The 21,366-nt window shown below is 41.3% G+C and overlaps 1 protein-coding gene across 1 annotated transcript; it reads right to left on the bottom strand.

Annotated features, from left to right (window-relative positions):
* Positions 1 to 9,817: 9,817 nt before the first annotated feature.
* On the bottom strand, positions 9,818 to 17,267 carry LOC134058044 (toll-like receptor 7). The gene is given in 4 exon segments (XM_062515114.1): positions 9,818 to 13,129; positions 15,767 to 15,891; positions 17,140 to 17,224; positions 17,226 to 17,267. Coding segments are annotated over 4 exon segments (3,393 nt in total). The 3' UTR covers positions 9,818 to 9,988.
* Between the last annotated feature and the right edge of the window lie 4,099 nt (positions 17,268 to 21,366).

Here is a 21,366-nt window from a genome sequence, read left to right as displayed (position 1 = left end):
GAAAAAAATTAGTAATTTGTATAATTATTATTTGGGATTTATTTCTGCAGTTAATAGCTTCAAGGATTCAGATCTTTCTAAGAATCCCTCTGTGTGCAAATAAGAGCAGACAAATCTCTTAAACTGAATACTTTATGTAGAAATTTGGAAGAAATGTCTGTTAAGTGAAAGTAACTTGGGGAAGGGAACCAAAACCAAGACAAAAAGGATAAAGGCATAGGTAACTGAACACAAAGAAGTGAAAACTATGTGGAAGAGTATGCACAAGTTGGATTTTGAATAATTTCTTCAAGTAACCAGCCACGTCTCTGGTACACGTCACTGGAATATGAGATGCTGAATGTCCTCCTTGCTTGCATGAAGGTTTTCTAAAACACAATAACCAATCACCCAACCCTGTAATTTTTGACAGGTGCTCCATCACAGTCTACGACTACAAACTGTGGAAAATTTAATAGCTGAACCAACATTTAGCGGTTTCTTTTGCTCTCAGGTTGATCTCTCTTTGTTTTAATATTAGGAACTTGTCAACCAGCTCAGAGCTTAAGGAGTTTCAATTTTATGTAAAGTGAAATTGCAGCTTTAGCAGAGTGCTAGCAAAATGCAGAGCCCTTCTTGCCTTTATTTTTTTTTAACCTATGAAATGCGGGAAGTGAAATACAGCAATAATTCACTTCAAAGATGGGGCCAGTGTAAATGGAGGGGAGTTTTCATAAGTCCAGGATTTCTGAACTATATATTGATTTTTAGAGGCACAAGGAGTCACTGGTTTTAAAAGTTCAGTTTCCCTTAGAAATTGCACAAAAATCCTCTTTTGCCTCCTCTGAAACACAAAGTAACTGAAAGCAGAAAAGTGCTTCTTACTGCTCCATGTGTTAGGGGAGGATCTACTGGTAAATGTATAATATGGCTGCTATGAGTGAGGAAAATAGTTTAAATTAAAGCAGAAGTCCTTAATTGTCTTAATCCTTCATCTGTAAATTTGGTTGACAGCTGGCTTGTAATCAGATTGCTGAACTCACATTTCCTTTTTGTTTTTCCCCTTTGTCTACAGGAGGTTGCATTATCTCATTTGTCAAAATCAAGATTCCGCTGTGTTTATTTTAAACCTTGATAACTTCAGTTACAGTCCTAAAATCTTGCTGCAATGTCTTTTCTCTAAAGTGCTGACTGTAATTTCAAGAATAAGGGCACAACTACATCTATTCATGTTTAATACAGAGTTCAGTGTAACATGGCATAATTTACCCACGAAATTTTTCAAGAAAACCAGGTTCTGAAATACCTAAGTTGAATTTTCAAACTGATGTTGCTGATAGCTGTTGCAGAAATGTGTTTGTGGGCACTAAAAATAACCAAAAGAACCCCACAAAACAGAAGACAGCACTGGAGGAGACTGGCTGGCAACAAGAGCAGAGGAAGCACTCAGGGCCTGGTGAGGGAGGACACGCTGACAGATCTGTGTTAAGAGCTTGCCCAAACTGCCCAGGGTGCTGAGAAATGGCCGAGGGAGCCACTAATACCATATAAACAGACACAGCCTTTTCTGGAAGCTCAGGCTGCCCCAGACTACCTCAGTACCAGGACTGACTTGTTTACAACAGGTGAAAATTGTTTGCTCAAAGCAAAGCTGCCCAGCGTTCTTGTTTTTGGAAGTGAGTTACCTTTAAGGGAGCCAGAAGGCATCCCAAAATAGCTGAAATAAGATGGAGCTATTTTCCAAGTTCTCTAGGGTAAGCAGTGCAACTGTGTCCCTTCTGCTTGCCCCTTCCTCAGGGGCTGACAAGATACAGGTGACACAGACATCATTCCTTCTTTTCTCTGAGGGATGATGAGAAGTGCCAAGGCAGTAATGCTGGAAGTGATGGTTCACGGCAATGGAGAAACTGGTGGCAAATCATGAAACTGGCAGGTTCAGAGGAAGTTTGGCAGTTGTAAGTGGGATATCCTCAAATCCTGCTTTTAGTGATAACATTGCTAGCGTTTCTTCATGTTACATATAGGTAATCCTGCCATGGTTAATGAAGTTGCTGGGGTTGTTGGTACTTTCCCTTTTCCCTCTGTGGAATTTTCCCCATTGTCATGGTAGATACCTGTTGATTAGCCCCTGGTGGCAGGGGGAAGGGGGGAGGGGAGGGAAGAGGGAAACCCCTCGATATCCAAACATCCAGAAGAGCAGAAGAAAGGCTCTGGCTCAGCCCATTTCCCCCGCAGAGTTCAGACGAGAAGGACGATCGCCGCCTCTTCCCATTCCTGCCATCCCAGTGCCAGGAGCCATCCTCACTGCTGTCAGACCCTGCCCTGCTGCCTTCTCGCTGTAACCTGCCACCATCCAGCACTCTGCTGAGCATTGGGACCGACACCGTGAGCGGAGAGCTCTCTCTCCATCTCTCTCTCCCCCTGGGACAGCTCTGCCATCACCCCCAGCCCTCCTGCAGCTCTGCGGGACCTGCCCGTCCCCAGCACCGGGAACTGCAGCTCAGGGAAAAGGTGCCTGCAGCCAAAAAACACTGGGACTGAGTTACTGTTCTGTTTGTGGGTAATTTCATAGCTGTTGTTGTTCTTGTTTGTCTTGTTAGATATATTAGTAAAGAACTGTTATTCCTATCCCCGTACCTTTGCCTGAGAACTCCCTTAATTCCAAAATTATAATAATTTGTAGGGAGGAGGGAATCACACTCTTCATTTCAGAGGGAGGCTTCTGCCTTTCTTTAGCAAATACCTGTCTTTCAAACCAGGACAGAAGTCATCTTCAGGCAAGAGCACCGAGGGGAGTACTGGAACAGCTCCTGCAGGACATCATGGAACGCAGGCACAGCTGAACCCAAACAAATCCCAGAGCAGGAGAGCACCTCCATGTGAAATAAAGGTTTAAGATTATGGCAGGCAATACTGTAACACAGGTCATATTAAACATGGATGCATGTCAATTTATGGAGTTCTGAGGACCATGAGATAATTTTCTCATTTATTTTAGGCCTTGAGACTGCCTTTCTGACAACTGTGCATGACATTTCTATCTGTGAGGGCTACTATTCAATGGAGATTATTTTGATTCTAATGTCATGAACTGTAGTTGAAACGGATTGATTTCTTGTCTCCCTCTATGTATGTATATTTACACATGCAAAATGCCTATATGCAATAGTGTGCTGGTTTTACCCTGAGGGGAGGGCACACTAGGAATTTTTTTCCCCATGAGAACTTCCTCTGTGGATTGATGGGACCAATTGGAGGCTGGTTTAGTTGTTGTCAGCCTGAGAAACCAATTGGAAAAGTCGATTCGCTCCGTGAATCACATTTGAAGCAAGTAAAGCGAGAGAAAGCTCTCTTGCATTTCCGACTTTTCACAAGGTAACACCAACCTGGCCCGGCCCGTTTCCAATGCGGCCCAGGCAGGGCTGGGCTCGGGAGGCTGCCGGGCCCCGTTTCCAACCAGGAGCCCCGATAACCAAAAGAAGCCGAGCCCATCGCTGAGATCCTCGCCCTTTTCCCGGTGTGTCCGTGGCTCGGGGGGCCCTGCCCTGCCCTGCCCCGGCTCGGAGCAGCCCTGGGGTGGCCGAGCCCGCCCGGCCGCCCTCACGGGCTGGGGGGAGGCAGCCGGGCCCGGTTCGGGAGAGCCCCCAGGGCTTTGTGTGCTGGGCAGGGCAGAGGGAGAACCCCCGGGCTGCGGCTGGAGCTGGGGGCGGGCAGCGCCGGGGGAAAGCCATGGAGACACGGCCTTGGCACCCATTTCTCCTCTGCGTGCACTTTGCAGTTCTCGTCCTGCCCCTCCAGCGTGGTCTGGGCACCCTGAGATCCTGACACAGCTCCGGCATGGCCTGGCACAGCCCCTGCAACTTCTGGGGGAGATTTTAATTTTTTTTCCAATGTTCAGATAAGGCTTACAGACTTTCATCTTTCTTTGGATGAGAGGGAGAAGAACAGAAAGGATACACCAAAGTCAATGAAGTGAAAGCTAAGTTTCTAAATGGAAGGAGAATGAGGAGATGCCATGAAGGTTGGCTGAAATATCTTTTTTGTAAGTTACAGGGTTGGACTGTACTTCACGAAAAGTTTCTTTAAACCATGAAAAAAGGAGAGATGGGGGGGGGGGTGGGGTGGAGAAATGTGTAATGTGAAGAATCCTTTGCCCCGAGGAAAAGAGAGGTATCTCTGTTCCTGGGAATAATGTATGAACAGCGAGAGAAGTGAGCTAAAGAGAACTTTTGCCTTTGAGTAGCTCGTCCTTAAAAGTAATACCCCATGACTTTTTAGTATGGCCCGCAACTCAGTTCTGAAAAGGCTGTAAAGTGGGAGGAAATTCATGATAGCAGATCCCAGGCACTGTTAATCATGAAGAAGTGGAGTCAAGAGAGAACTGGTGATTTCCTCTCTTGGTAAAAGATCCTTATAGCTAAACAAAAAGAAACTCCTCTCCCTAAAGTGAACTGAAAAAGATTATTTAAGTAAGGAATTGACTGAAGTGTCCCTGTATGCTGTTAAGATGTAACAAAGAGGGAAAGAGGAACTGGTCTGAAAATCTGTTCTGAATTTATTATTATTATTATCCTTTGTGTTGTTAATATTTTTTTTTCTTTATTCCCTTTTTAAGTTTTAGGCCTGCTTTACTTTTACTCCTAATCCTATTTCACAAAAAAGGGTAAATATATTATAATCGGCAAACCTTAAACCATTACAAATAAAAATGTATGTTGTATATTTTGTATCCAGATACAGTTGCAGATGGCACAATGTTCTAAATGTTTAACTTGTTTAAACAAGTCCAAACCCCTGCCATTTACTTTAGTGGTGCAGTGATCCACTCTCAGCTTTGTGACCTTCCTCCCTGGCTGCCCTGGAGCCTGTGCTGGAGCCAGATTTTCCATTTGCTTTCACACCACTGTTCTCCAAACCCTACCCCTGCAAGCCTTGGTGGGACCAGGGTATCTTCATAGCAGAGGGGCAGTGGCACATGCCTCATTCTTGCCTTCCCTGAAAAGTCGCTGTAGAGGTGTTGGTGTGTGCCACTGCCACCAGTACACCGTGCTTCAAGCCCTGCTCATGGAGTTAATTAATACCAATTTGTGAGGCAAACAGCCATCACCTGTCCCTGAGTGGATCACATCTTCATTATCCTTCACCTCATTCTCAGGCCCTGAATGTTCTGTGAACCCAGAATACCCAGACAAACGATTTTTTTCTCCCCTGTCCCACCGTCAAGGTTCCTGGGCACCAAGTGAATGCTCCCCTCCTTACTGTCCTGGAGGGTCCCTGGCCCCTAGCCCACCAGGTGCTTAGAGAAGAAGGAGGTGAAGTGCAGCAGCCCACTGTCTAGAGATCCAGCCAGTTATGAGGCATAAGGGGGGACTTGACCAGAGCTGCTGCTGGACAGTGAAACCCATTAACCGCCAGTACCAGGATGCCTCCACCACTGTTTGCATCCTCTGAGCGTGCAGGGAGTGACTCATTCTTTCATATGTTTTGAGAGTTTAATTATAATTGTTATATTGACAGAGCAAAGCATGGACTAAGATTTTACTTAATCTGCACAGGGTTCACTAGGCATCATAAATTAAGTTAGGATTTTGTGATTGGAAATCTTAAGTTAAAATTTATTATATATTATTTGTTAAATTACTTACTGCTAGTACTATGTTAATTTGTTTTGTAGAAATCCTATAGCATTTTAATAATATCAATTTGTGTGCTATACTAATCATAATATCCTGTCAAAAATTCTTTATAACTACAATATAGCATCATCATCATTCTACCAAAGATGGTGCTAAGAGCTCTTCTCTTAGTTGAATGAAAGACATCCACTATGGATCATGCTAATAAGAACAGATATATCTATGTGTATGCACATGCATGGGGGCACAGCACCTAATCTGAGCAGGGAATTCAGCAAGTCTTTATGATTTGCCTATTCTGTGCAATTTCTTTTATTCTTTGCCTTCTTTTACTTTTTCTAATGAGTATAGCTCAACACAGGCCTGGAAAATACAGACTTGAGTATCCACAATCACACCTCGTTTGTCACTCCCAACAATCATAATGGGTCTGCCTGGGATGGGGCCGCTCTCTCCCTCTCTCCGCAGCAGCCTTGTGCTACCCCGGTGTGGACTGGTGACCAAAGCAGTGTGGATTACACACCAGCATTATGCCTGTTGGGGAACTTGCAGAGCATTCTCCACTTCTCACACTGGTGAGCAGGCTGTGGGTGAGTCTGGGAGGGGGCCACGATTACAGAGCCCAGCTGACTAAAGGCATAACTGATGCCATTACGGTTCCATGCCCACCAATAAAACTGGGGAGGGGTGGCAGGATGTGGATTTAGCTAAAGCAGCCATCACTCAGAGGCTAGCTGGGTCTGCTGTCAGGAGGTGGTGAGTGACCACTTTTGTATCATTTGCCTTTTTATTTTTTCCTTAATTTATTAGCCTGGCTTTATCTCTGCCCAAGAGCTTTCTCTCCAACCAAGAGCTGCTCTGAACCTGACCTCCCCATCCTCCCCCAGCCCGGATGGGTGGGGCCACAACACAGCACACAGGAGACTGCAGAGCACAGGAGACTCAAGCTCTGACAACCATGCCTGACAAACAGCCCAGAGAGGGATTTGTACACTGAAAACATGCTCAGGTTTTGCTCCCCATAATCCACAGCCTCAGAAACAAGCTCTGAGTGTTTGACATTTAAAACTCCTGAAGTCTATGACAAGAGCTTCCAGCAAGGCTGCAAACATCTTCCCAAGAGAGCCAAAAATGTGTACTTGCACTGTGGCAGTGGAATGATTAAAATAGGGTTTACAGACAAATATCAGCTAAACCCTCCAATTTCTGCTATGCAATGGGGTATATTTTCAGTTATCTCAAAAGAATGCTGCTGAGAGAGGAATGTTTCCCACCAGGCTGAACTGCCAGATCTTCAGACCAGAATCCAGGCATGGACCAGGGAGCAGAGAGAATTAAACACCAAACCCCTCACCCTTTTCTGTTCCCATGGCTTTAAATTCTGTCAAAATGGAGGCAGTTTTCACAGAGCTACTGGAAGTCACCTATAATTTTTCACAAGCATTTTGGGTGCACAAAGTGCAGCACATACAGTCAGACTAGTTCTGCATTTTTCCTTCTGTTGCTCTTTCCCCCATCTCATCCTGTTAAATGCAGCTGAGTGCCTTTGCTTCCAAAAATGTAAGAAATACAACCTTCAACTGCTCATGAAATGCAACTCAGACTCCCAAGGATACTTAAACATTGTTTCCCTTCTGTCAGACCATGAAAAAAAAAAAAAGAGAAGGATGATCTTATTATGAAGAAGTTTACCAGTCTGGTGTGTCTGACAGTTCATCCTTATGTTCAAGATGGCTGAAGCATAATTTATGAACAGGATTTGCATGTGAGTCAATGTCTACATTCTTCTCTATTTCACCTGTGCAGCCCACAGTCTTCACAAAAAGAGTTTCAAAAGAATAGAAGCACAAACAGCCTCTTGGCACAAGTAATTTTGAAGCTTTATTTATAGTACTTGTGCACAGGAAAGACAAATAATTCAGCACTTTCTTTGAAGCAAAGATCTGATATATAAAGCAACTGAACTGATACAGTGCATTAAGTGTATTGTATGCTTTTTGTGTAGTGCTCAGGTGTAAGCTTTAGTATAATTATGTGGCCCCAGACTTTGGGGTTATTAACAACTTAACTGAAAAGTAATGTGGGTTAAATGCTCTTACACTTCAGAAATTTCTTTACCAAATAAAACAATATCTTTGAGTTATTGTGCTATAACATAATTATCTTCAGGAAGGGCAGGGCAGACAAGTCAGGGGATGGCTCTTTATATGAGGGAGGGATTGGTGATGACATGGTGAGAGTCTCTGGGAAGGATGAAGATGCACATTATTGTGGGAGTATACTGTCAAGCACCCAGATGGGACCATGACACCAAGGAATTATTCCGTAAAGAATTAAGGAATATCTCTAGGTCGGCTGTCCTTGTCCTTATGGGTGGTCTTAACTTCCTGGACCTCAATTAGGAACACCATACAATGGACACAAGCAATCCTGAAGTTTGTTGAAGAAGATTTCTTGGAGATATTAAGGGAACCAACTAGGAAACATGTCCACCTAGATTTGTTGTTTGGAAACAGAGAAGAATTCATGGGCAAAATGATGATTGGTGACTGTCTCAAATCACAATGAGCACAAAGTAGTTGAACTTCAAATCATTGGTTTACAAACACAACCATAAGAAACCATAGCATCATAAAATAATTAAGGTTGGGAAGACTTTAGGATCATCAAGGCTAATCATCAACCTAGCACCACGATCATGTTCACCATTAAAATATATCCCCAAGTGCCATATCCACATGTTTTTTTAACAATTCCAGGGATGGTGACTTCACCACTTCCCTGGGCAATCTGTTCCATTGCTTGACAACCCTTTCCAGGATTTTTTTTTATTAATATCTAATGTAAACCTCCGCTGGTGCAACTCCAGTCAATTTCCTTTCATCCTGTCACTTTGTACGTGGGAGAAAAGACTGACTCCCATTGACTATAGCCTCCTTTCAGGTGGTGGTAGAGAGTGATAAGGTTTCCCTGAGCTGCCTTTTCTCCTGGCTAAACAATGCTGTGGAGAATTATGTGAAAGGCTTTAGTAAACTCTAGATAGACAACATCCACAGCCTTTCCTTCATCCACTAAGCGGGCCATTTTGTCACAGAAGGAGACAAGGCTGGTCAAGGAAGACCTGCCTTTCATAAACTCATGCCAGTGGGACCTTATACCCTGGTTGTCCTGTACTTCTTGCATGATGGCATTCAAGATGATCAGCTCCTTGACCTCCAGTGGCACCAATGTCAGGCTGATAGGCCTTTCGTTCTCCAGATACTCCCCCCAGTGTGAAAATAAAATCATAAGACATCCACTCTTCTAAATAGGCCTTGACCTTTCTCCTGCTTCTGTTGTAAATCAACACCACTATGATAATTTGGAAGGAAAAAAATCCTTATTGTCTGTCATATTATATGAACATTAGTTTTCTTTGTTGTTTTTATGTTCCTGTCTGTCTGCATACCTACCGAACTAAATAAAAAATGGGCTGTTTAAAGAAAGGACCAGACAGAAAAGCTAGGCAAGGAACTGCAAGAGGCAGCTGAGATCAAAGAATCATAGAATGGTTTGAGTTGGAAGGGATCTTGAAGATATCTAGTTCTTTGTCTCCTGTTTAACTGATTTACTCTATCTGCCTTGTGCCTCTCCCTCTGCCCATCTGCTGTCTTGCTGCCTCTCCTTGCACCCATACAGCAGCTCCATGCACAAGGAATCCCTTTATGTTATAACTCCTTTTCACGTATAGCCTACAAGACCTTCTGAACCCATGTCTCACTGATCTTCCCATTTCAGTCCACGCACATACTTCCAAGTCTCTTCAGATCTGTGAGCTTTTTGACTGTGCAACAATGGGAGAGTTCCTGTATGAGACCCAAGCCCCTGAAATCAGTCTCAACAGAATTTGATTTTCCCAGATTCCCCACTCAGACAGAAGTGGTAGACTCAGAAGATGTAAGCCTAAGATGAAAAGATAAGAAATCTTTTATTTTCCCAATCCTAAGACCAAAAAAATAAGCTTTTCTAAATCTATTTTCAGATGCAAATATGGCAGCAATTTCTTTTATTAATTTTCAAAAATACAGCAAATAGAGAAACTATACATTTTTATTAAAATCCCGTATAGTCCAACAGTGTCTGAACAGCAGCAACTTTAGGCAAGGTCCAACCACTCCTTCACCCTGTGAATCTGAGTATGCTGACCAAGTGCCTACCCCACACTTCACCCAACCATAGGAGGTGCTGGAGGCATATAGTGAACTAAAAGCTGGAAGTGGTGATTTTCTGCAACAGTGACTTCCAGGGGGTAGTGAATAATTTCTTGCTGTGCACTAAAAAGTGCCAAAAAAGGTGCATGTGTATCAAAACAATATTTAAGGGAAAGGGTACAGCTAAACAGTTTCTTTGAGAAGCTTGTTGTAAGTCAGAGAATTGCTAGTAGCTATGGCATTTTTTAGGCATTGCCAGAAGTAGGGCTGAGACTGAGGATTAGTTGGCCATTCCAGAACTGAACTTCTACACAGCCTCTTCCTCAGACGCACATAGCGGGACTTCTGCAAAACCTTCTCAAGAAATATCAAGATAATGACATCCATTTTTTCATCTAGAAGCCGCTGATGAGCCATATAAAATGTTGTCTTGAAGCGGCCACTTTTAATATACCTGTTGGTCAGTACAAATATGGTCTTTTTGCTCAGCTGAATGCTCTGGGAAAGGTTGTCAAAGACTGGCTGTCCTGGCAGCCAGTCCCTTCCTTCCAGGCATAAATTGAACTGCCGGGCTTTTTGGTTTTCCAGCCTTTCCACCAGTTCTTGCAGCACCCACTCATTGACAGCTGGATCTTCACTGTCATAGGCAACAAAGGCATCGTAGCAAGCACCTGGTGAAGACAAGCGCCGATAGCCCTTCAGCTTGGCAGTGCAGTAATGGTAGCTATACCACACATCCCAGAAATAGAGATGGCTCATCACTGTGAACACCATCAAGCCAAGGATGGCTGAAGCTGACAGAGCGTACAGGATCAAATACGACGTGTCCAGCTCACAGGTGTACAGATCCAAGAAAACCACGCTCCTTCCCTTATGTGCCCCTGGGCCAGCACAGGTCACGTCTGTGGCCAGAAGAGGAATGGTCACCTGCGTCCGATTGATCCACCAGACAAACCACACAGCCTCACAGTTGCACTTGAAAGGATTGCCATGCAAAAGCAGCATCTTCAGGTTGTCAATGACATTTTCAGGGAAGCTAGATCTCTTAATTATTTCAATCTTGTTTGAGCTGAGGTCCAAGTACCTCAGTTGAAAAGCACCTCTGAGAAAATATTTGGTTAACCGCTGAATGCGATTGTTTCGGAGCATCAGTTGCTGGAGAGATGAAGTGCAATTGGACAGTTCCCGGGGAACAGTAGCCAGAAGGTTATTGCTCAGGTCCAGAGTTACTAGGTTCCTCAGAGAGGGGAGGTTTCCCCAGATGAAACTCTTCAGCTGATTATTTGTTAAGTTGAGGACCCTGAGACTGGGAGGCATTTTTTCAAAAACATCATGAGGCAAAAACCTGAGTGAGTTGAAGGAGATATCCAGTTCTTCCAGGCTGGTTAGATTCTCAAAGAAGGAAAAATATTTTTCATTGCCATCCATCCATAAAACATCTAAGCGATTTCCTCTGAATTCTAAAATTCGAAGAGATTGACTTTCTATTCCTGTATCAATAGTAGTAGAAATTTCATTCTCATTCATCATCAGCTTCCTCAAATGGGGAAGGTTTTTCATAAAACTTAGCACGTGAGAAACACCTTCTGCCAGAAAATAATATTTGTTATTGCTCAGATCTAGAATTTCTAAATGTTTGAGTTCTTTGAAAGCAGTTTGGTATAACAAATCAACCCTGTTGTTAGAAAAATCCAGATATCTCAATCCAGACAAGTAAGAGAATTCACTTCCATTTAAAGTTTGACTTATTGCGTTACCTGACAAGTTGAGACATTTGAGGGAGCTAAATCCCTGGAAGTCTGAGGGATTAACAAAAAATACATTGTTTCTACTTAAATCCATAGTTTTTCCATAGTTAAGGCAATCTTCCTTAACTAAAGGTTGGTAGGAAGAAGCCTCTTTGTCTTTGGAGCGGCAACTTCTCCCATACAAATCATACCTGAAATAATGCATCTCTTGTTGTACTTGCCTGTTGTACTGCTCTACTGAAATGCCAGGGTTAGAGCAAAATCCATAGAAGTTGCTTTCCCCTGAAGAAGGAGAAATTTTATTCACTGAGAGGTCAATGAACTTAAGAGCTGGGAATTGTTCAAACACTGTCAGGTCTGCAATTTTAATAAAATTAGTCCCAAGATCCAACATGGTTAGATTCCTAAGAGTGAGCAGTGGATGTAGATCTTGTGCTCTCAGTTCTTTAAAGACATAACCCTTGAGCCCCAGTATTTCCAGGTTAGAGAGGGAAGAAAATGTCTTAGAAAGATTCAAGTAGGGAGAATACACCTTCAGTTCAAAGTTAAAGGACAGATCAAGCTGCACAAGGCTGGGGATAAATGTCAAAAACTGAGCGTCTCCAATCTCCCTCATGAGGAAATTTTGGGAGAGGTCAAGTTCTTTGAGATTCTTGATGTTTTTAAACCAGCTGCTGGGTATGCTCTGAAGAGAGTTACTGTGAAGCCGCAAAATTCTTAAATTTTCCAAGGAGTCAAAAGCCTTTGAATGTATCTGAATCGAGCTCTTGGGACAGGGAATGCAGGGATATGGGGCATTATAGCATCGTGGGCAATTGCCACTTAGGTCGAGAATTTCTAGGTTGGGAAGGTCACTTAAATCCTGTTCTTGAATCTCTTGAATCATGTTGTTGTAAATATACAATTCCCTTAAAGTAGAAGACAAGTTGGGTGGAATTTGTGTTAAGTTGTTGGCCTTCAGGGACAGTATTGTCAACTTCTTCAGCCCCAGAAAGGCTGTTTTCTCAATTTCAAATGAAACATTGCATGGATTGCGGTAGTAACAGTTCTGTCCAAGATACAATACCTCTATGTTTCCTAGCTCTGAGAAGCTGGCTTCTTGGATAGAAAAGATACTGTTTGCTTCCAGGCTTAGCACGGTTAAAGTGGCAGGAAGACCTCGGGGTATTTCTGCCAGCTGGTTTGCATCCAAATACAAGGACCTCAGTCTTGTCAGGGCAGCAAAACTACTATTCTCAATCTTCAGTTGGCTGGTGCACACATGATCTTTGGGCCCCAGTTTGACAGGCACACAGTTGCATCTGAAGTCAATCTCCTCGAGGTTTTCAAGATGACTGAAGGTTGTTGGGTAGATATGGGGAATATGGTTAATGCTCAGGGTAAGGTTGGTAGCGTTTCCAGGGATCCCTCTGGGCACTTCTGTAAGGCGCCGGTCCGTGCAGTCCACTGTCACAGTACCTTCTGAAGAGTTAACATCACAGGGTAAAGTTTTGGGGAACCAAGACCCTGACAGCAGCACTGGGAATATGAAGAGCAAGATCAATGGCAATGCATTGGGCATCTTTGCACAAGGTACCTAAAACCAAGGAAACACAGAGGTATTAGTTTAATGCAATGAGAATATTTCACCTATACACTGGGTCAGGCCAATTATACAGGTAAATTCTGGTTCTTGTCTCATACTGACCATGAAGAGATGTGCAGGTAGTATTGTAAATTTCAGGAAAGCATATGTGGTTTGTTCCTCAAATACTTAATTATTTTTTCTAGATTTTATTATCACCAAGAATTCTAGTGTTTATTTAACTGCCACACTGTAAAAAATGAATTATATAAAAAAAAAAAACAAAACAAAAAAAAAAAAAAAAAAAAAAAAAAAAAACAAAAATCAAACCTCCTGGAAATATGACAAGGGGTCAATAATGTCTGTGTCTCTGGAACATATATTTTAAGAGGAAGTAAGAGGTATTAAACATCCTGCAGATTGCCATCACATCGTAGTGTAGATGAGCACAGTTACTTTTTCAAAGCGTTTGCAAGATGGATAAAATCTATATTCACTTATAACTTGTGTATACTTTCAAAACTTCACTAACAGGTGATTTAGTTCACAATTCAAATTTAACATTATCAAAAGTATTCTTGAACTAATAAGTGTCAGATTGGATGCGGAGTTGACCTAAGACAGTCAGTGTCTTTATTTCCATAAAGTTTAATACCAGTTTGCATTTTCACTTCCCAACAAGGGATTAGGGAGAAAAAAAACAATGTATCAATGTGAGGTGGGAACATGAAAAGCAAAGACAAGTTTAAAATTGGGCATGTTCCATAAAAGGCTAATAAACAAACTACATAACCACAGTCATGTTAAAACACTCTAAGACACTCCAAATCACTCTCTCTGACTGTCGAGTCTTTGTGGTCTTGCTGACTTCTTAGATTTGTGCGTGTTATGGGAAGAGCTTTCTAATATTTCACAACTTACTAGTTACTTCCTCAGCAGCACTCAGTGTCAAGGAAACCCCTGGCTGGCATGCTGCCAGCCTTGGGTGGTTTGGCACAGGCAGAGGGGCCCTGACCATCTTACTGCCTTGCCTAGCGTCTTAACTGCTTGTGTATGGTGCTGGTCAGGAGTTTTAAAGACAATGCACCCCACGAAAATCAACAACCTCACTTTTCTCTTGAAAAATCAGTGGTGGAGGCCTGCGTGGCACATAGAGGGCTCTTAAGCAATGAGGATTGGTTGTGTGTGGCATAATATTGATTAAATGTCAAAACCCAGTTAAGCAGGTGAAAATCGAATGATTAAGTAAAATGTTCAAGATACATGGAAATGTTTTTATGTCTTTAGCTAGAACACAAGAACATACAGGGACCTGCCACGCAATCTGTGTGAACCCTTGTTGAGTGCTGCCAAAGCTGTGCCTTGCAGGTGACACGGACTTGGAGGCAAAGTGAGGCTTCCTGTTGCACACCCTGTTTGCTTTGAACACTGTGTCCCCTGTACAACTTTGTGTTTCTGTGTTATCTTAGAGAGCTGTGCTGAATGTACCTCTGCATACATGTGTCTGAAAGAGTCCTCTAGTGACCTGCAGAACAGCAAATGTGAGAGAAGCCACATCAGGTCTCACACAGCACTGCGCTTCTACTATCTTGACTCAACATCCAAATGGCATCACTTCTGTAATTCCTTCAGTCATCTTTGGAATTACAGAGCCTCAGTATTGAAGGAAAAATATAAAAGTCCACTGCAGACCTTGAATTCAGTGTAACCTGATACAGTGACATGGTGCTACAGTGCTACCACAATTTCCTTGCCCATTCCCTGGAAGCGCTACGGTGCTTTCTTCTTTTCTGCAGATCCTCTGAGAAAAGGCAAGGTAGCTAAGGCAAGATAACTGTGGCTATCATTCATACCATTCATACAGTTGTTCAGTGAAGGCTCACATGGAATAACTAGGCCATGCCTGGGTATTCATTTTTAATTATCTCCAACTCTTGTGTTTTCACTTGCTAGGTATGAAATTAACCATAATTTGGCTTATTGGAATTCACTTTGGAAACTCACCCAGACAGAAATCTCTGGGTAAGAGAGCTCACCAGTGTTTTCAGTACAGTCTAGCCAATCCACTTTAGAGGAGGATTAAGTTTTCTGATTTCCTGATGTAGAAAAGCACTTGAATAAAAAAATATTAATGAGAATAATCAGAGTAAGTGAGGAGTGAATTTGGAAAAGATAAAAGGCAATAATTTTCTCCCACCACCAGAGCTTTTCAGTAGAATCCTGTTTTTCTCCAGTAATGTGGTCAAGGATGTGGGAAGGAAAAAGAAGAGCTCTGCCATTGCTATTAAGTTACTTGTAAAATTGAAGGTCTTTCTTAGAGTGACAAGGGACACTCCCAAACCAAAATCTGGATATATTCTTGAAAAAATTTTGCCTTCCTTCATTCTTTCTCAGGGGACACAGCATATACTTGTAAAGGATGTTAAGAGACTAATGGAAAACCAAAGAGCATTTATGCTACCAAATGGCCTGTGATGTTCCAGCAGCTGCCTGCCTCCATTTCTTGCATTAGCAGACTGATGGATGCCAGGGCTAGTCTGGTTTCCCAAGGCAAGTGCCCATGGACCACAGCAGAGAGCTGGCAGGGAAACCATAGAGACTCCCTGCAGCACAAGACATGTCACTCCACCATCACATAGGTGCTTTTACCTTTATCTGTCGACACATACCACAGCAGGCCAAGAAGAGCTGGCTGTCACCAGCCAGGGACAAGGAATCTTCAGTCACTGAAGCAAATACTGACAACTGATGCACATCAAAGTCTAGCAAACTTTCTACCTTTAAATGAAGGAAGAGAAAGTTAATTAAGTTTTCAAGCTTTAAAGATTTGATAAACTAAATGTAACTACTTTGTTGAAGCACTAGACCATCACATGGGCAAGGTGTGATTGCAGTCTAGACTGAAAACACAAACTTTCTTCATGAACTCATACTCTGCATTCAGGCCCTTAATTTCAGGTGCTTAACCAAGTTCCTCAATTTACTGTACTCAACCTTAACACCATTGAAATTCAAGACAGAGAGAGCGAGAGCGAGAGAGAGACAGAGCTTTCAGCAGGAACTGCTGAATCTGAAGATGGAGGCAGATCTGCGATCCGCCTGAGTACACACCAAGCAGAGATTAGTGCTGCACATTTAGGTACCTGAAATTAGGTGGAGTGAATGTAGGGTTTGATAGTCTTTATGAATGTGTTTGTAGGTTTCTTAAGAAAAGACTCTTGAGTCTTTTACAATGCTCAGGTTTTGAACTCTCACATATTTCAGTATTTTTAGGAACCTAAGTGTTGTTGCAGAGCTAGCCTAGCTGCTACCATCTTTGTGCTTAATTTCTTTGTATGTTCTTTCCTTTCCTAATCTTTTAAATGCATTAGCTATTTGAACTGTAAAAAGTTACATGCTCTTTACATATATACATACATGCTTATACAGATGGTGCTGTATCTGGCTATTTGCCTGTGTAAAGCCTTGAGTCCATTATAGTACCAGAACAAAAAAAGAAAGACTTTTAAATAAAAAGTAATGTTGTCTTGTGCAATGTCTGTGCAATGAGAGGCCTGCTGAAATGTATAGCTAGAGTATGTGAGCTGTTCTTTTCTCTGTGATCTTTGAAAAGAACTAATCTACTGATTTCAATGGACACATGCACCAACTCCTAATGATTTCGGCTATTCTTAAAATAATCAGCAACAGTACAGCTATATGTTTCTGAAGGAAGGTTTTCTGTAGAGGTTCCACATGTATTTTAGGTTATGACAGGAGGAAAGGGGAGAGAAAAATAAACATCTAAGTACTTAGAGCATTTAGATAAGACATTCATTACTCATTCTGTAGCACTGTTATACACTTAGTATTAAAGCAGATTAATACTTTTGTTTCTGGTCATGATGCATTGCACTTTCTAACCATAACAGTAAACTGGACCATTTAGAAAACAGACAAGCAGAATATGTTCTTGAAAATCTTCCAAAGCAGTTCCAGTCAAAAATATCTAAGAGCAATTTTAAAATGAAAGTTTAACGTACCATTTTCTGTGTGCTTCCAGGTCTGCGAGATTTGATGCTGGAAGAGACTGTAAAATGGAGCAGAAGAAAACAGCATCAAAGTGGTTTCCCAGTGGTTCAGCTGAGGTGCAGAGAATGTAACATGACATAACTCACTCAAGACAACAGCAGAAATCAATACTCTGTCACTACTTTTCACCTTGATTGCAACTCGAGAAATAATTGAATGTGAAACAACTGCTGCAACCTACTTCCTCAAACATTTGTACTTAAAACAAAAGCACCTAATTTACTGTTCCACTCCCACAGAAATAACTGAACACTCTTATTTTTCCCCCTTTAAACAAATTCTTACATTACTCATACATCCACGTGCTTTTATTATCATATGCTTCGATTTGTTCTCTTCAATGCTACTTTTGAATACATTTTTCATTTCAAACTGTGTTTTACCTAGATACAGTGCCACACCATTAAAAACTGTAATACCCACTCAAAAAAGGTTAACATCCAAGCCACGGGGAATTCCAAAGGACAATTGTGAAATATTTGGCCACAAATTTTAGCATCAACCAGCAAGGAGAAAAATGTGTTACACAAACATAAGTCAGTCACTTCAGACTAAACTAAGATTTGCAGAAGCTCAAGTTCCTCCTTTTCCCCACCCCCTCTTTTTAGTGTAAGCTGCGCAAAAAGAGAAGTTGGTTATTGATGTTAACAATAGTTCAGCTTTCAAAGTTTAGTAATTCCTATCATTATTATTATTATTTGGCATTCACTCCTGATGCAAATAGCTTCAAGAACCAGGATGGTTCTAAATTGAATACTCTATGGAAGAAATGTCTATTATGTGAATGGGACTTTGGGAAAGGGAAACAAACCCAATGAGGATAAAAAAGACAGTGGCAAGGGCACAGGAAATGGCATGCAGCAAGGTCAAAACTGTGTGGGAAAGTGTAGAAGGCCTAAAGCTTGAAATTACATGGATGGACTTAAGCTGATGACAATCCAGCATTTCACAGAATGTGGTGTCTTTCAGACAGTTTCATACTTGGAATCCTCCATTCTCACCAGAACAGACTAGCTCGATTTTTAGGATATTTATTAGGTGGAGTTCATGGCGTTTCTTTATGCCTTCCTTCTCCGCATATTCTTCTTTACATTTGAAATTGCAATTTATAATTTCTCTGACTATGATGGATCTGAGAAATTAATTTCAGGTGATAGGAACCTGAAACATGATCACGGACAGATTTTGTAAACATACTTTCAAAGTGCCTGTATTTAAATGTCTGAGTCATATAGACATAAATGGGGAAGTTGTACAGCATCATTGTCATTTCAATTAAGGCCTAGAAGAGGGCTTATTAATTCCAAAATATATTAATTCAGGACTATATTTCTCACTTTTGTGCCTGAATACTAGAAGTATCCAATGCAGGATGATTCTTCAGCCCTTTACTGATAACTGGATTTTGCTTTTCAAAATGCTCTGAGGATTTAATTGGGTGCTACCATAACTAATGCAGAAATCTTACTAAGATCCTGCTGTGTGTTGAAAAACTATTCAAGAAATTTCTGGTAGAAGGAAAACCTTCACTCTACAATAGTAAACATTCTACACTAGCTATTCCACTCTGGATATTTCACTGTGTACATCACATAAAAAGGAACGTTAGCTTCCATCTATTTATAATTATTGACCCTATAGCAAAGATAATTTGCTTAACTAATTATGAGAAAAGAGAATGATTTGACACAGCTGGACTGTGTATGTTGATTTCTTCAAGAACCCAGCCATGTCCCTGGTATGTGACACCAGAACATGAGATGCTTAATGTCTACTTAATGTTTTGGTTGCAAGTGGGTTTTCTAAATCATTGTCCAGTCACCCAAACCTGTGATTTTTTGCAGGTGCTCAGTACCTTTGGAGATCTTCCTTGCAGTCTAAACCTGCAAACTTCAGATATTTTAATATCTAGACAGACACTCAGCACTTTAATTTGGAATAAGGCTGGTTCTTCTTTATATTAGAAACTTGCTGTCACCCATCTAAGAGCACAGGAGTTTCAATTCTGTATAAAGTGAAACTGCAGTTTTAGCTAAACACTAATAGAAACACAGAGCTTGCTTTTGCTGCCTTTTTTCCCCTAAAGCTGTGAAATGGGGGAAGCAAAATACAGCAATATTTCCCTTCAAAAGGTGGGAGCAAATGCATTGCAGTTCAAAACTCCAGCTATAATCTGATTTTTGGAGGCAGAGGGAGCCACTGATTTACAGATTTTAAGCAGTTTCCCTCAGAAGCTGCACAAAATGTCTTTTGCCTCCTCTGAAATACAAAGTAACCAAAAACAAAAAAAAGTGATACATCATGTGTTAAGGAAGGAGCATTGGTAAGAACAAATGTGCATTGCTGCTGATGTGAGTGAAGAATGTAATTTAAAATAAAGCAGGAGTCCTTAATTGTGTTAGTCCTCCATCTCTGAGTTTGGTTGCCAGTTGGCTTGTAATTAGACTGGTGAATTCATGTTTCTTTTTTTACCGTTGCTCTGCTAAACAAAAGCTCATAGAAAGTGGCTTTAACTTAATCAAAATCAGGATCCACTGTGTTCATCTTAAATCTGTGTAGTTTATTTACAGTATTTATTTTCAGCAATTGCCTTCTTTCTAAAGTGCTGACCTTCGTATCAAGAATGGGAATGCAATCCTACCTAGTCATAGCTAATACAATATTTGGTGCTAACATTTTCTTGAATAATTTCCTGGTAAATTATACCATGTTATCTTGCTCACTTTTTGAAATACATAACTTGACTCTGCAAACTGATGTAGACAGATGTACAAAAAGAACCAAAAAGAGAAACGGATAACAAAATTGGGGAAATGAAAACGAATCACTTGCAGACGCCTTAAAAGCTTCTGTATGAATGATCTGTGCATGTAATGTAAGATCCTTGCTGATAGACATTTCAGAAATGTATTTGCAGGCACAAAAACTAACCAAAACAATAAACAGAAGACAGCACTGGAAGAGACTGGCTGACAGCAAGGTCAGAGGAAGCACTCAGGGCTCTTGTGAGGATGGGGAAAATGACAAGGTCTAAAGACCAAATAAAACTAACCTGGCTGCTGCAGAAAAAGAGAATAAAGTGTTCCTATAAACACATTAACAAGCAAAGAAGGGCTAAGGAGAAGCTTTATCTCAGTTCAGTTTTGGGCCCTTCAGTACAAGAAACACATTGAGGTTTCACTCTCCACAGTCCGCTACCACAGCGCCAACTCTGAACGTTTGACATTTAAAACTCCTGAAGTCTATGACAAGAGCTTCCAGCAAGGCTGCAAATATCTTCCCAAGAGAGCCAAAAATGTGTACTTGCACTGTGGCAGTGGAATGATTAAAATAGGGTTTACAGACAAATATCAGCTAAACCCTCCAATTTCTGCTATGCAATGGGGTATATTTTCAGTTATCTCAAAAGAATGCTGCTGAGAGAGGAATGTTTCCCACCAGGCTGAACTGCCAGATCTTCAGACCAGAATCCAGGCATGGACCAGGGAGCAGAGAGAATTAAACACCAAACCCCTCACCCTTTTCTGTTCCCATGGCTTTAAATTCTGTCAAAATGGAGGCAGTTTTCACAGAGCTACTGGAAGTCACCTATAATTTTTCACAAGCATTTTGGGTGCACAAAGTGCAGCACATACAGTCAGACTAGTTCTGCATTTTTCCTTCTGTTGCTCTTTCCCCCATCTCATCCTGTTAAATGCAGCTGAGTGCCTTTGCTTCCAACAATCTGATGCATAAAACAACTGAATTGATACAGTGCATTAGAAGTATTGTATGCCTTTTCTGTAGCATTCAGGTGTAAACTTGATATAATTACCTGGCCCCAGACTTGGGGTCTAACAACCTAACGGCAAAATAATGTGATTATGTGATACTACATTTAAGAAAATTCTTTACCAAATAAAACAATACTGTCAATTCATTTCCACTGTTATAACAGTTCTGAAAATTCAACTCTAATGAGGAACTTCCCAGAGAATAAGTAGCTGAACTGAATTCTCACTGCAAGAGTTTATATACTGTATTTCTGTATTCATCAATGAAAGCAGTACAGGTGAAATTCTGTTTTACTTATTTTCATGTAGAAAAAAATAATTTGCCAGAAGCAATAGAAAATTAATAGGGAAAAATAAAGATCAAATAGATTTATTCCCAGAGAAACAACAAAAAAATCTTTTCTG

The sequence above is a fragment of the Cinclus cinclus genome, chromosome 2 (assembly GCF_963662255.1).
Source record: "Cinclus cinclus chromosome 2, bCinCin1.1, whole genome shotgun sequence".
Lineage (NCBI taxonomy): Eukaryota > Metazoa > Chordata > Aves > Passeriformes > Cinclidae > Cinclus > Cinclus cinclus.
Note: the sequence above shows the minus strand (reverse complement) of the source record. Positions and strands in the feature narration are given on the sequence as shown.